This window comes from Myxine glutinosa, chromosome 14 (genome assembly GCF_964187855.1).
Source record: "Myxine glutinosa chromosome 14, kmMyxGlut1.1, whole genome shotgun sequence".
NCBI classification, from domain to species: Eukaryota; Metazoa; Chordata; class Myxini; order Myxiniformes; family Myxinidae; genus Myxine; species Myxine glutinosa.
The window spans coordinates 77127671-77144523 of record NC_136274.1 but is presented as its reverse complement, the minus strand read 5'-3'; the positions used below and the strand labels follow the sequence as shown (position 1 = coordinate 77144523).

At 49.6% G+C, this 16853-nt stretch overlaps 1 protein-coding gene across 1 annotated transcript in view; it reads right to left on the bottom strand.

Moving 5' to 3' along the window:
* Nucleotides 1–257: 257 nt before the first annotated feature.
* LOC137439927 (glutathione hydrolase 1 proenzyme) overlaps nucleotides 258–16853 on the bottom strand; it is a 102036-nt gene continuing 85440 nt past the window's right edge. Inside the window, exons 10-11 of the mRNA XM_078768013.1 lie at nucleotides 1430–1540; nucleotides 258–1304 (exon numbers count right to left, since the gene is read on the bottom strand). Coding sequence (XP_078624139.1) covers nucleotides 1161–1304; nucleotides 1430–1540 — 255 coding nt within the window. The 3' untranslated portion in view covers nucleotides 258–1160. The remainder of the gene's footprint in view (nucleotides 1305–1429; nucleotides 1541–16853) is intronic.

Sequence of the window (16853 nt, the reverse complement as noted above, 5' to 3'; positions counted from 1 at the left end):
CAAAGCAATGATGGATTCCATGACTTTGCTGATAATTGGGAGAAGGCTGATTGGTCTGTAGTTGCTAGGATCTGTTTTTGCACCTTTTTTGTGCAAAGCGGTGATGTTGGCTGATTTCCAAGCAGATGGCAGTTGAGCTTGAGCAAAAGAGAGGGTGAAGAGAACAGAGAGAGGGTGAGATAGAGCAGCAGAGCAGGATTTTAGGACCCGTGGGCTGATGCCGTCGGGTCCAGTTGCAGAATCAGAGTCGAGGGGTTGATGTGTTGGAGTAACAATCCCAATATGGTGGAGGATGTGCAGGTGGGAGAGCACCTGGGGTCAAGCGACCACAATATAGTAAACGCTACTCTGTTGTTGAGATGTGAAGTTCGGTATGGTGGTGCAAGGTTGTTATCTTTTATGAGGGCAAACTTTGAGGGTACCAAGTGGTGTGGGAGCTTTAGATTGGGTAAAGTTAATGAGTGGACGGTTTGCATCGGAGAAATGGGCAACCTACAGTGAGCAAAGGTGCAGAGTAGGCATGTCACCTACATGTCACAAGTGGGCATTTAAAGGCTGAGGCAGAAATAGAATGAGGTGGTTGAGCACGGAAGTACACTATGTAATTAAGAATAAGCAGAAGGTATTTATTAAGTACAAAATAGCAGACACAAAGCTTCAGGGGAAATAAGACGAGAGTTGGGACGGTTTTAAGGCAGGGGTCTTTCATTCGGAGAGGGGTCAATGCATAGAATGGTCTCCCCGGGAAGGTGGTGGCAATGGAGGGGGTGGATAAGTTTAACATGGGAATTCGGTAGGTACCTGGATGCATGGAAGATATAGGTGCATGTAGGGATATTGGCTTGTGTGTCGTTAGGTGACGATCCTGGGGTTGGTGCAACACAGGCATGATGGGCCAAATGGCCTCCACCTGCGCCAAAGATCCTTGCGTATCCTTGTGTATGAAACCATAAAATTGGTTCCTCAGAACTTCTTGAGGTATTTGTTTAGGTTATTGCAAATGCAAAGCCTTTTAGGGAAGAGTTCGTTATCGAGAAAGTAGAAGTTATCGAGAAACCTGATGTCTGAACACCTGTGCTGCGCAAAGCTTCTCCCCTCTCCGCTCCGCTCTTTCCCACATTGCCATGGTGGGAAAACATCCTGTCCAAAAGTTCTTCCCATCAGAACCCGGCAGCCTGCGCATACTTGCGCTCATCCGATTTGGCCACGATGCCCGAATCGCTCCGATGTATCGCTTGCACCACAGATTTCCATTGTGTTTGCCCAATCAGGTGTCCAAGCCTTTCCAGCTGCAGTCCTACATCCTGGAAAACAAACGATGGGGGGAAGACCTTGAGTTTATCAACGTTAGCTTCGATTTTTGATGGTTTTATAAACGAACCGAGGGAAGGTAGCGAATGCTCGGTGGTTGCATCATGTCTGTGGTTACCTTGTCAAAGTCATCCTCCAGGTTGATTGTGACATTTCTCCCGACGTACAGCCGTGGGGTCATAACGGCTTTCTCCAAATCGTAACCAAACCGAAGAGTATTCATAATGACCTAAGTGTGACAGGAAACCCGACCATAAGAATAACATTTAATGATGAGCATGTGTGTGTGTGTGTGTGTGTGTGTGTGTGTGTGTGTGTGTGTGTGTGTGTGTGTGTGTGTGTGTGTGTGTGTATGTGTGTGCATATATACAGACTTGGCATTTAATATGGAATATTTTTTTTGTGGGGGTGAACTTACTTTTCAAGATGTCTTAGAACCAAAAGTTCATTGGAATTATGTTGAAATTATTCTAGATTTTGTTAACGTGACCTTTAAAAGAAACAAAAACCACATTTGACATTTCGAAACAAATAAATTGATCCTTGAAAGTGATGCAAACTGATATCGAACTCAATTCATGGACAGTACTGTGTTAAACTTCTGAACGTTTTCCAGAAGTATCTCTTTATTTTGCACATTAGCCAAATATTTTTTTAACAAAAACAAAAGTTAAATTACGACTGGGATTACGGACAGTAAAATTACAGTTCAGTACTTCGTGTAACCCCCACGAGCATTCAGGAGAGCACGTACATGTTGAGGCATGCTGTTCACGAGATTTGCCAAGGTTTGGACAGGAATCGCTTGCCATGCAGTGACAATAGCCTGCTGCAATTCACGCACAGAGGTCGGCTGCTGGTCCAGGTGGTCGATTTGACGCGTTAATTCTGCCCACTAGTTCTCTATCGGATTCATATCCGGGGACATGGCAGGCCACTCCATATGCTCTACACCACGGTCAGTAAGAAAGTGTTGGATCATGCGAGCACGATGAGGCCGTGCATTGTCATCTTGGAAGACAAAGTTTCCTCGAAAGGCTGCACGAGCAAATGGAAGCAATGTTTCTTCCAGAATAGCCCTGTACTTGAACTGGTTCAGGTTTCCATTCAGAACAACCAGGTCAGTTTGCCCCCTGCATGAAAAGCAGCCCAAACGGTCACCCCACCACCTCCAGCTTGGACTCTTGGCACTATACAATCTTTGTTGTAGGCTTCATGCACTTGTCTGCGCACTCGGACGCGGCCATCTTGACGATAGACCAGAAATCTAGACTCGTCACTGAAGGTCACGTGATTCCAGTGTCCTGGCTACCATTGACGGTGCTCTCTGGCTCACTGCAATCGACGCTGGCGGTGTTGTCTGGTCAGGCGTGGCTTTCTCAGGGGACGCCTGGCACGATAGCCTGCTTGAACCAGTCGTTGGTTGACTCGCCTTCTGGATACAGGCACATTTGTCAGTTGCTGCCACTCAGCCCTAAGCCGATTAGCTGACTTGGTACGGCCATTGCGGACTAACCGGTGCAGCTGGCGATCATCCCTCCTTGAGGTTCGGCGGGGACGTCCTGGCCTCGGTATTGGAGTAGGGACACCCCTCTGAGCATTTAGTTTCAGGATCTTTGACACCTGACCTTGAGTGATGCCATACTGCCGAGCAATAGCACGCTGTTTCATGCCGTAATTTCGTAAAGCCACCACTCCATGACAAACAGCATTGTCGAGTTGACGGACCATCTCCAGAGGAAGCGGCAATAACTTTTGGAGACGTGCAGCAGTTGTTTTCCACTAATACAGAATGCAACAACCCTTGTATACCCGACTGTGAAGCCAATCATCAAATGCACCTGTCCGTACATTTTGCCACGCCACCTGTGATATAATCCTGTTGTTGACTTCTTGCTGCGACAGACAATCAGTGACATGGTTCTTTTAACAAATAAATCACCAAAGTGTAAAAGAAACTCACCAGATTGATATATGGAGTTAAGAAAGTAAACCCAAGTCAAGAAAAAAAAAATATCCCATATTAAATGCCAAGTCTGTATATTTATATATACAGTGCATATCAAAAAAAAGGTAATCCGAATTCAAGGGGTTAATATGCAAAGGTTATTTAATTTGACAATTTACATGTGGTTTACCAATTATGAGGAGATCCTCAGCTTTCCATTGATGCCTTTCATGCATCATTGCTGTCACACATGACCGAGTACATGTTCATTGAAAATGACAAGTTGAAATCGCATTTTTACACGTTTGGCTAATCGGTGCAAGACAGTTTGAAATGGATGCATTACATGTCGACTGCTAAGTTGATTATGTAAAATTGTTAAGCTGGTCTGGTAATCGTCGGTTGCGTCATCCTTTGTTTAAGATGGGTATTTAAGATGGGCCTACAGTGTATGGGTTTAGAGACAGTCTGCGGACCTTCGTGGTTACAACCTTTCACCAAACTGGAAGTTTGCAGCGAACTCGGGATGCGTTCAGGGAACGTTTCCCAGAATGGGAGCCTCCAGCAGCCAAAATCATCTGGGCGAATGTTAGAAAATACCAAGACCATGGCACTAGCCTCAACCGCAACAAGGGGAATTCTGGTAGGAGGCGCACTGGGCGATCAGAAATAAACATTGCAGCAGTAAGGCAGCAAGTTTTGGAGCATCCTAGGGATACCAGCGCAAGACGAAATGGGACGGGATTGCCTTCGGCAACATTCAACCGAATCACAAGACTGGACCTCCACCAACATCCATATTGGATTCACATCCGGCATCAACTTACGCCAGGGGATTTTGCCAGGAGGCTGGTGCTTGCCGCATGGTTGATAGCACGTTGCGAAGCAGATGTCAATTTCCTGCGGTATCTCATCATCGGCGACGAAGCTGCTTTCGCCATGGATGGCAAGGTCAATACCCATAATGTTCTTGAATATGCACCGACAGGACAACCCCCGGAATTTAATTTTGACACCAACATGAATCGACAAAAGTGGACTGTTTGGTTGGGACTTTGTGGAAGTGGTCAGGTGATCGGACCATTTTTCTTTCAAAGGAATGTCAATGGTAACAAGTATCTGCAGATGATCAATGATGAAGTTTTCCCGCAGCTGGAGGAGAACTTTGAGTGACAGGTTCGTGGTGTCTTCAGATATCTCTGGTGGGCCCAAGACGGCGCCCCAGCACATCGTCTTATCGCTGTCCGAGATCGACTGAGGGAACTCTTTGGAGACTGAGTCATCGCCATCAACCATGCAGTGCAATGGCTGCCAAGATCACCTGACCTCACACCATGTGATTATTTCCTTTGGGGACATTTAAAGAACAAGGTGTTCGTAACTCCTCCCCGTGATCTTGACGAATTGCAGGGCCGTATTCGACATGAAGTGGATGCTTTGCGCAACGACCCGGCTATGGTGAGACGAGCAGTTCAGGGCATGCTCTGCCGCTGTGAGCTTTGTGTTGAAAGGGGAGGTGGACATGTTGAAGGTATGGGTGCATGAAGGCCAATCATTCCTGAGAAAAGTTCACATCTGACGTTCATTTTGCACCAATTATCCTGACTTGCATCGATTAGCCAAACTTGTAAAAATGCGATTTGAACTTGTCATTTTCAACGAACATGTACTCGGTCATGTGTGACAGCAATGATGCATGGAAGGTATCAATGGCAAGCTGAGGATCTCCTCTTAATTAGTAAACCACATATAAATTGTCAAAATAAATAACCGTTGCATATTAACCCCTTGAATTCGGCTTACCTTTTTTTTGATACGCACTGTATATATATATATATATATATATATATATATATATATATATATATATATATATATATATATATATATATTGTTGCGGATCTCAGCGCCGGCCTTCTCCCCTTACCAAGGGGGGATTAGTCCCCTTGTCTTTGACTGGCCGACGGGACCCGGGACCTATGACGTCCTTCCCAGACAGCGTGAAATAGGGTTTTAGGACTAGAATCACTATTACCTAATTACTCGCGCTGCCCTGAAATGAGGAAATAAGTCCCGCATGAATCACGCGTGCTGAGACGCCGAGCGGTGTGTACACGCGAGCCGTGCCGTTTATATGGTGACCCCGGTTCTAGCGATCTCATTTGTACCACGCTTAGCCAATGGAGAAATCACAGAGGCGATCGAATTGGGAAGAAAGGAATAACAAGATTTATTTACACTATTTACAATGATTCAGAGAAAAGAGGGACACAGTGCAGCCTTAAAAACAGTCTTAACTTACTCCCAGGACAAACGGGCCCGTCTCACACACAGAAACACTCACACGGGGTTTGCAGCTGCGGGTTGATGTTCACCACGTCCAGGGATGGCTCTCGTGCAGCTCCCTCCGGCCTCCGGTTCGTCCCAGGCAAATGGTAAGTAGAGGGGCAGGAGCTCTCCGCGTGTCGTTGGCGCACACGGGATAATACGGGCGAACGGTGGGGTCTGGGCTCTGGCGGTTACACTGGCGGCTATTGCAGCATTCACTCGCGTGGCTGAATAGGCGATATTCGCCACCGGCGCGTCTGGCTGCTTTTCTTCCGGCGCGTATGTAATAATGAGATATAGCGCAATGCCCCCAAAGCGAAGCGCTGCTTCAGTCGAGTCCTGTTTACCACTCACTCGTGCTCTCTCTCGTGCTCCTTATAACAAGTCCCTTCAGCGCTATTCCTGCTGGTAAGTCCTCCTCTAAGTCTTGTTCAAGGGCTTTGTGCCAAGACTTTTATAGGCATGCCCCGCGAACCGTCTAGCACTTACCAGACGCGCCTTACCACCCCCTATCACGCCATGCCTTTAGAGCCCTGGTTGGCTGGTGGCCCTACCGTCATCGCCTCTGACGCGCTGCTTTGACGCCGCCCCACCCCGACCCCGCGCTCCTCCCTCTTAGGCCTACCTCGTGTTACTTGACTAGTGAGCGAGCAGAAGGGCAGCAAACGCTGCTGGCAGCCAAAGCATAATAAATGCTGCGGGTAGCCAAAGTGCAACAAACTGAGGGATCAGCCAAATGGGGCGCGGGATCAATTATGCCCATAGAGGTGGGATAGGAGGGTGGACGCAAAATGAAAGGACCTAAACTCATGTCTTTACACAACGCAGATATTACTAGTGGAAATGGCCTATACTTACACATACTATGACATAACTAATACTCTAAGGTGGCCTACGTGTTGCTCGTGGACTAACTATGGGGGGCAACCCTTTAACCTTTAATGATCAATATGTGCCAATCTCAAAACCGTAGCAATATATATATATATATATATATATATATATATATATATATATATATATATATATATATATATATATATATATTGTTGCGGAACCCGACGTCGGCCTCGGTTCCTGTTATCGAGGGGGGATTAAGCCCCTCGTCTGTTACTGACCGACGTGGTCCCGGGGGTATGACGCCACGCCCGGTCGGCGCTGGGTAGGGTTTTAGGCCCACAAGTCCTATGACCTAAATACCAGCGCTTCCCGGTACGCGAAGGAACACCCCCCGCTCACGGCCGCAGCGTAATGGATGTTGCGCCGAGCGAAGCGAACTGCGGCGTGAGCCGTTTACCAAGACTAGACCCGATTCCTTAAACGTTGACCAAATCGTGCCACCGGTATTCAATTGGGAAATCACCAAAACGACAAGGATGTGAAGAAGAGGAAGACGAAGGCAAAAGGGTTGGAAATGCTACTATATTTATTACTATTATTTACACAATGAAAGGAATCAAGGAGAAGGAAGGATAATAAAGTAAAAGCAGAAGAAGAAGAAGCTGACACAGTGCACCTTAGCTTACCTATGCAGTCTTAATTAATACCCCAGGACAAGACACACAAAATAGACTACGAGCAAACTCACACGAATGGGGAAATTGCAGGCAGGAATGAAAGGACTGGAAGGAGAGGAACGCTCCGCTCGAACCGGAGCACGGTCGGCCCGGGAGTCAGCAGCCGCCGCCCTTCCTCGATCGGCACGTTCAGCAGCCGCCGTCAACGCCCTAGCTGCGGTCGTGCGGGCTGCCGCGATATGAGCACCCTGGCGGAGTCAAAGCTGCGTCGCTCCAAGCTGGTGGTGGTGGATTTCAAGGCTGATGCTCATCTGCCGCTTCTCTGGCTCATCTCAGGACGCGTCTCCCGTCTCTCTCTGAAGCTCGTCTCCGTAGCTCATCTGGACTCATCTCAGGCGCATCTGGTGGTGGGGGCGTCTTGGTGCGGGTTATATAGGCCACGCCCTTTAACCTTCGCGAACCTACTCGACGGTTCTCCCCACGCCCTCTCAAAGCCAAACCCCTCGTTCTGGGTTGGTCAGCAAGGGCTGGCTCACTCCTCCCCTCTATGACGAGGTGGAGACACGCCTTTCTTCTCCGAGCCGACCGCGTGCTCAATGGAGGCAAATGCAGTTGGTAATAAAGGCTTTTGGAATGGGAATGAAAAAGGGGATCTATCTATTTGAATTCGGTGCAATGGAGTATTAATTAATGGAAGACAAAGCCTTAACCTAATACACAGAATAAGGAAATAACTACCAACAAGGAGGAAATCTATGATTGGCTAACGTGATTGTATATGACCTAACGAAGGGACGCCCTTTGACCTTTATACACAACAACTGGAGGAAGGAGGGTGATATTTTTACAACAATAAAAAAAGACAATTCTCATTTCCACAACACTGCACCCTCCTCCTCTTAGGCACGTCCCGGGCCTATTACTTTTACTTTTAGTGTGGCACGTAGGTGTAGTTCCCTCTACATTTAACCTGACCCTGAGTGTGACAGTTTTAAAACATAAATAAATATGTCCCGCTGCTCCATTGCACCCTACCTAACAGACTTACGCCCACAGCTAACCAAATTGCGGAATTGTCTTCAAACTATACATTTACGATGGGGGAGCATTATTTACAGTTAACGTTACTTGTATTTACAAAACTCACCCAGAACCTGTGATTGTTCTTTTGGGGGGGGGGGGGGGGGGGGGAGACAGTCTGCCCTGCATCGACGCTCCAGAAAGCACCCACAACGCACCAAAAACACCATCAAGCACCAAACGGTGCACAGTCACCACAGTTCTTAATAAAAATGAACCCAATAAACCCCTGGTGGTGTCTTGCTCTTCGGCTGCATCTGCTGGCCATTGGTATTCTTCCAGATGTTGTCAACTTCGTCATTTTCTTACTGGCGGCCTATTTGGACTAATAAAAGCAAGCACAAAACGTGTCCATTGTTCTTTATTTATGGCCCACAGGGCCGACTCGGGGTGGTTCACCTGTGTGGCATCGGTGCCCTGTGACCAAGGTCCGCCAGCAAGATCCCGGGCCTTCATGGCCGGTTCCAGCAGAGGGGCCATGCCCCAACCCATGGGGTCCATAAGTGGTGCTCAGCCACAGACATGTGGTCCATAAGGTGGTGCATCGATGCAGACAGCTGGTTCCGGGAGTTTCGGGCGCACAATGGCGGACTCCCGCACGCTCCCCTCGGCGCCCAGTGGCGCAGTCCTCGTGTGGGAGACAAGGGGGGGGGGGGGGGAAAGACAGGTGAGCGAGGGGTAAGGTCACAAGGGTACACATCAATAAAGGCAATGCAAGGTGAGGTGCGTCTGGAGACTGAGCGGAGAAAAGCTCGTCCCTACCGTACGTCACCCCCCCTGTTACCTACTCTACCCTTGCCCTTACCCCATATTTACAACAATCTACACATTTACAAATTCGTCACTATCGTCACATCTTCCCCATATTTCCCCTACACCAAATTCGTCTTCACTCCCACTAATCCAAAATTTGCCATCACCCAATTCATCATCAATCCTCATAAGGAGGAAGAGACGGAACACAAAGCACAATGTCACACCCACGTCATGATGCGTCTCACATTCCAAACATTTGCACAATAAAAATAATAAAAACAACCTGGCATGGTGTGGAGGTACGTCACCTCAGGTGAGTGGATGCAGATGGTGCGAGGAGATTTCCATCCTAATTATCCTCTAACTGACATTAACACACTTTACACTACCCGGGGTCTTTCCCTGCCAATCCATTGGTCAACTTACACTATGGGTTCTGAAAACCAATTCCCACTGTGGTGCTTATCAATTTGGGGTCTCACTCCCCCGATTCATCTCCCGGTGCCCTTGCACAATTTCCGGGCTGTGTCGTGTAGCTCTCCCAGCAAGTCTACCCACCTGCACACCTCCACCACTGCAGTTGCCTCCGAGCTTACCTGCTCCTTACCCTAACCTATCTAACTGGGGAAGGCCCTCTGGCGCTCTCCCCACTCGGTGCCCTCTCTGGCACTGGGCTACCCGGGTCCGTCCTCCAGATCCTCGGGCCCCATCCACAACAACTCTACCGGCTCCCAGAGCCCAACTGCGGCCTCACCTGGCCGACATCCTCACAGTGGTGGAGTGCCCATTCAACTACACACACTAACAGGCCACACGCCCAGCCATTTCCACGTCACTAATGCACCCATTCAAACTCCATTCTTCCACACGCACCACAGATGCCAATATCCAACCACAATTTACCTGTACCCTCTACCTAACACTTACACTACTCTCCCCGGGTATTCTTGATGGGGGTCCATCCTCCTTTCCCCCATCCACACCTTCGCACCATCCACTCCACTCCACAGTTTCCACCATACTCACTCCAGGACCATCCATTCCATACTCCATATATTCCACACTCCATATAATCCACACAACCATTCTCCATTCACCTGTAGTTGCACACCTTTGCAATCTCACCTGGTGCCACCTGCACCCTCCTTCCTCCCTGGACCATTTGGTCAACACAACACACATCACCATCACTCACTCATACACTGCTCCATACACCTCCACGCTCAATACACTTTCGATTCTCAAACACACGGCATCATCTCATCTAACTACTCCCCTCTGGAACTTGTGCTTCCCAGTCGCCCCTTTAAACTATTGCGCTCCCTCGTCATTATCATCCAACTAATCTACCTGCGTCCCCACTACAGGTATCAGTGTCACTACCTAACCTTACCGTTACCTATGGTCATCTTCTATAGATCCCTACACACGCTATCCTAACCCTCCCGGCTAGTTTTCACTGCCATAAACCCCATAACTAGTGCTCCTTTGCCCCCGCTGTGAGGGATGGCAGAGTTGCCATCCCACCACATCGGGTATCTCTCACTATAAATTTTGCTCATCCAAATACCAACGAATCAAAAATTTGCCAATCACTCTACCAATCATCTGCCAATCATCCATCTGCCAATCCTTTGCCAATCATCAAATTTTGCTTTTTAATTTCGGGTCCAAAACACTATCATCATCACACGTCTACTCACTTGAGCCTCTCGGTGCGCCAATTCATTTCTAAAGCTCGGCTTCGCACAGCCATACTTTTGGTCATGTAGTGTGTATATATATATATATATATATATATATATATATATATATTGTTACAGACACGACTTTGATGTTAGGGTGGGCCGAGCGGAATGGCCGCCGTGTCCGCACAAGTTACCCGATTATACTCGAACGTTGACTAAATCGCGCTATGCTGAATCAATGATGGAAAAGACACAACGGCTGGATTAAAATGACACGACACCAAGGGTTCAGTTCTCAAGACCTCCGGAGGAGGTTATATTAGGGCGGAAGGTCAGATTACAACGACAAGAGGGACAGCATAGGAAGACAGGCACTTAGACACACTCTTATAATAGCCCCGACAGACGACAGATAAACAGGACAAAAACTGACTCACACGGGGATTGATGGCAAGGAAAGCGGGCCGTCGATGGCTCAAGGTGCACCGTTCTCGGAGGGGGTGCACCGTTCTCGGAGGTACTGCAATACCGGGTCGATGCGTGGAGCTCCCTCAGCGCTTGGAGGTCGCGACTTGTCTTCTTCAGTCGGGGGCGCATCTCACGTCACGTCCGGTAAGTGGCCGCGTATATCCGGCGGGGAGTGACACGCCCTCGGCTCGTTAGCTCCGCCCCAGATGGAATCGGCCCGTTGCTTCTCATTGGGTGCGTGCGGGGGGGGTTACCTGCTCCGCCCTTGACGAGGGGCTGACAGGGAGCCCCTTCGTGGTAACCCCGTCGGAGCGCACATGGGTAATGGCGGCTAACCGAGCCGGAGTGAGGATGCACACTCCCCGCGGCGCGCCGTTGTTGTAGTTGGTTGTAGTTGCTGTTGTAGTTGTTGTTGTAGTTGTTGTTTGGGGAAGAAGATGGGAGGAGGTTTGGGAAGGTCCTAAACTCACTACTGGTGCCATATAATCACATTCTGGTGCAACGAAGAGTCAGAATTAATGGAAACGAGTCCTTAACTGACATAGACTAAGAATAACTAGCAAGATGTCCGAAAGTTGTCTACGTGAGATGCGGTGGACCTGGGCACGACATTTAATGGGGGAAAAAGGGGAAGGTCGGTTCTACAGAGTGTTGTTTACAGACAATGGGACTAGGGAATGGGGCATTGGGGATAGTTGGGGAGTATTGGGGAAATAGGGGAGTATTTACAAGCGGATATTGAGGCCAAGTCCCATATCCGCAACATTGCACCCTTCTCTACCCTCGGGGCGTCCCGACCCGATAAATTTTTACCTATTTTAGTGTGGCACTCAGATGTAGTTCCCTCTACTATTAACTCTACCCTGAGTGCGACAGTTTTACAGATGTTCACAAATGAGTAAATATGTCCCCCTGCGACGTTGCACCCTTCTCCTCACAGAAACACACCCACAGGATAACCGAATCCGGAAAGAATTCGCAAACTAAACATACAGCCGGTAGGGAGCATTATTTACAAGACTACGCTGATATTTACACTACGATCCAGGACCTGTTTTTGGAGGAACACATGCAGATGTTATGCATAGAGAGAGCACGCATGCCAGCATCGATACACCAACCCACGAGTGCTCTGTGGCCTACGGCCTTTAATAATGTGCAGAGCACCCCTTCCCAGCACCAAAAGCACCACCCCATCACACAGTCAGCACCATCCGGTGCACCAATAAAGTGTCTATAAATCACCGGTGGTGTCGCAGCCGGCCGATGTTCTGCCGCTGGTCTTGCCTTTGTGTGGTGCACTTGGTGTTCTTACTTCTTTCAAAAATAAAGAAAGGCGCCAATCGCGTCCATTTCTCTATTGTGGCCGTCAGGGGGCCAACTGTTAGTGGTTCACCTTGTATGGCATAGGTGCCACGTTGACCCATAGGTCCATCCATGGGTGGTGCTTGGCCGCAAAAGAACTGCGGTCCATTGTGGGTGGCCACCAACATTGCGGTCCATATGGTGTATCGATCCAGGCAGCAAGCAGCGAAAGTGCAGGCCCACAACTGCGAAGCTAGCACCTCTCTCTCCTCTCTCTCTGCCCCAAAGCCAGATCCTCGGAGGTGGGAGACAAAAGAAGCAGACAAGTGAGTAAGGTGGTAAGGGCGCAAAAGTGCACGCAATATAAGATGATGCACACTGGGGGCACATGGGAACCAGGTGAGACAGGTACGTTCCTACCGTACGCCCCCCCCCCCCCCACCAGGTAACCTACATGGCCCCTCCCTTACCCCTTACTGTATCCACAAAACACAACACTACCCATAAACATCTACTTTACAAATCAACAAACATCCCTACTGTCTTCCCCGTTCCTCCCATAAACCAAATTCGTCTTCTCTCCCTCCTAACCAATCAAATTTGCCATTTTCAACTTTCATCAAAATTTGCCATCTCCAACTCAACATCATAATTTGCCATTACCAATTCATCATCAGTCCCTCCTAGGGAGGGAGAGATGGAATCACCCCAATGTCTCATCCACGTCGTGATGCGTCTCACAAATCCTCACAGCAATTCTCATTTCTGCAACACAAACAAAGAAAACACAGGTGTGGAGTCATCATCATCACCACAGGTAAGTGGCTGCGTATGGTGCGGCAGGTTCATCAATCCTAACTATTTCCTAAATGACTTTAACAACTTTACACTACCCGGGGTCTTTCTCCGGCCAAACCATTGGCCCTCTTACACTATGGGTTCTAAAAACCAATTCCCATTGGCCAAACTGTGGTGCTTTTCAATTTGGGGTCTCACTCCCCCGATTCATCTCCCGGTGCCTTCGCACAATTTCTGGGCTGTGGCGTGTACCTCTCCCAGCGGGTCTACCCACCTGCACACCTCCACCACTGCAGTTGCCTCCGAGCTTACCTGCTCCTTACCCTAACCTAACTACCTGGGGAAGGCCCTCTGGCGCTCTCCCCACTCGGTGCCCTCCCTGGCACTGGGCTACCCGATCCACACCCGGGATCCTCAGGCACCCACTGACACTAACGGCTCCCAGAGCCCACCTGCGGCCTCACCTGGCCGACATCCTCACAGTGGTGGAGTGCCCAACCAACTACACACACTAACAGGCTACACGCCCAGCCATTTCCACAACACTAATGCACCCATCCACAACACCATTCTGCAACCGCACCACAGATGCCAATATCCAACCACAATTTACCTGTACCCTCTACCTAACACTTACACTACCCGCCCCGGGTATCCGTGATGGGGGTCCACTCTTCCCCCATTCACACCTTCGCACCATGCACACCACTCCGTACCACTTACTCCAACTCTCTCCACACACCTGTACCTGCACACCTGTGCTCTCACACCTGGTGCCACCTGCACCCTTCTCTCCCCAAGCGCATTCGCGCTGATCCACAACACTCATTACTCACACACTGCTCCACACACCTGTCCAGTTGCACACCTGTGCAATCACACCTGTTCAATTCTCACACAGCATCATCTCATCTAACTACTCCCCTCTGAAACTTGCGCTTCCCAGTCGTCCCTTTAAACTATTGCGCTCCCACGTCATTATAATCCACACTAATCTACCTGCGTCCCCACTACAGGTATCAGTCACTAACTAAACTTAACGTTACCTAATGTCATCTTCTAGGGCCCTATCAATATAACCTAACCCACCCGGGCTAGTTTTCACTGCCATACACCCCATAATCTATTGCTCCTTTGCCCCACTGTGAGAAGGGTGGCAGGGATGCCCCCCTTACCCACCGGGCCCATCGCTCACTACCAATTTTGCACATCAAATTTCCACCAATCAAAAATTTGCCAATCACTACCCATCATCTGCCAATCATTGCTGCCAATCCTTTGCCAATCATCAAATTTTGTTTTTCTCTAATTTTGGGTCCAAAACACTAACCTCATCACCCAGTCTACTCACTAATGCCTCTCGGTGCGCCAATTTCTGTCCAAAGCCCGGCTTCGTAAAGCCAAGCCATGAATGCGGGTGGTTTGGTGCCAGTGGCTGGACACGTCCCGCATTCGGTGCAGGGACGGAGGCTTACCCGGGCCGAGATCCCACGCACCACCTCGGCGTGGAGCCATCCAATTGCCCGATCTCGACCTGCCGGCACGTCTCACCCAAAAGTGGTCGCCATGACGACCCTTTCTATCGGGCTGCCCGCTCCGCCTAGTGGAGCCCGGACGCGGCCGCTCCACGCGAGGCCCGGCACGCACCGAGGGCCCGCTTCGGCTAAAAGTCGCTCTAACCTCTAACCCGTCTAACGTCGATGCTTCACCTGGACGCTTACACCCCGCAGCCCGTTCCTTGCTCACACATCCAGCCGTTCCCATGCTACCTTTCCTTACACACCCAGGTACACCCATTCCACTCACAGCCTTGGTCACACACCTGACCACCGAACACTTTGGCACACATTCGTTGGTTGCACACCTCACCAACACACCTCTTCGCGCCCCCTCCTCGGTCACCTCCTCTGTGACAATCACAGGTGTGCTCTCATTCGCACACCCAACCACGTGCCTCACCACCAACTCCAGCGTGCATTCCCACTCACGCTCTACCATTCCAGGTGTGCATCCTTCCATCCCAGGTGTACATCCTCGCTCACCTGTCACAACCAACTCACTCTCCTTGTCACTCTCACTACTCTCACCTCCACTCTTGACAACGCACTCACCCTTACTCTCGACAGCGCACTCTTTCCCCATGCACCTGTCCGTCACACACCTCTCTCGCGCACACTCTCCCGTTACACCCTCTGTAACACTCACCACAGGTGTACACTCTTCCTTGCCTTTGACAGCGCACTCTTTCCCCATGCACCTGTCCGTCACACACCTTTCTCGCGCACACTCTCCCGTCACACCCTCTGTAACACTTACCACACCGCGCTTCCATGTGCCCCCTCGCACACGCGCTACGACCGACTCACTCTCGCCAGCACCCTCACTCCTTGGCACGCACTTTTTCCTCACACACCCCAGAGTCTGACTTTCTCGCACACCTCCTTTTTCGCACACCAGACCTGTCGCACACTTCACCAGCGGCCTCTCACGAACACCCGGGTCCATCTCGACCCCCAAGCTTCTTGAATCACCTGGCGCATCATACGCACGACCATATTGGTCACCACTTACACCGGGTCCTCTTCCTCTTCGCTTCTCCTCCATCACCTGCGAATCCCTCATCCGGTTAATGAGCACATCATCACGATCCAAACACAGACTTTGGATCAATTCTTTTACTTCCTCTTTTATCACTTTGTTATCCCCTCTCCGTCGCTTCTTAATTTCGCTCACCCCTTCTTCCACTTCTTCTAATTTCTGCTTCACCTCTTTTATTCCCCGGTACGTCTCCTCAAGCTCGTCCTCCAAGGCTACCTTGACCGTTTCCATGTGCGTCCTCACCTGCCGGTCCTTCGTCTCCATTCCCTCTATCACCTCGTCCAGCCTCGTTGTCAGTCCCTCACGTACCATCTGACATTCCCTCTTCGTCGCTACCAAGTCATCTTTTAGTTCTTTCTGTGTCGCTTTTAATCCTCCTAATACCGCAGTGTTCCTTTGAACCTGCTCCGTTACTTCTTTTTGTCCCTCCGTCAGCTGTTCCACCTCCTGCGTCAGGACCTCTATGCCCCCTTGTAATTTTACAGTCCCCTTTCTCACCTCCTTCTCCATGTGCTCCTTACAGTGCCTCACCTCCTCGCGCACTCCTCCGACCTCCTCACTCACCCCTCTTCTGATCTCCTCTCCCATCACTTGCATCTCCTGCCCAGATGCCACCCTCATCTGCTCCATTTCCTCCCTGTGAGCATCCAGTTTGGTTTCTACCCCCATTCTGACCCCCTCTATCTGCTGCCCCATTTGTTTAACTTCCCTTTCCGCTTGGTCCCTCATGTCCCTCAATTTGCCTTCCATACTGTTTTCTAACCCCTCTAACCCCTTTTGCATCCCTTCCATTTGATTCTCCTGGGCAGCCATTCTATTTTCTACCCCCGTTAACCCACTTCTCACCTCTTTTATCCCGTTGTCTAACCCCTCAAAATTATTGTCTAACTTCCCAAATTTCTTGTCTAACTCCTCAAAATTATTGTCTAACTTCCCAAATTTCTTGTCTAAACCCTTAAAATTATTGTCTAACCCCTCAACGGTACCCCTCGCTTCGTCCCTCATTACCCCCATTTGGCTTTTCAAACCTCTAATTTGGTCTCCCAATTGCTCACC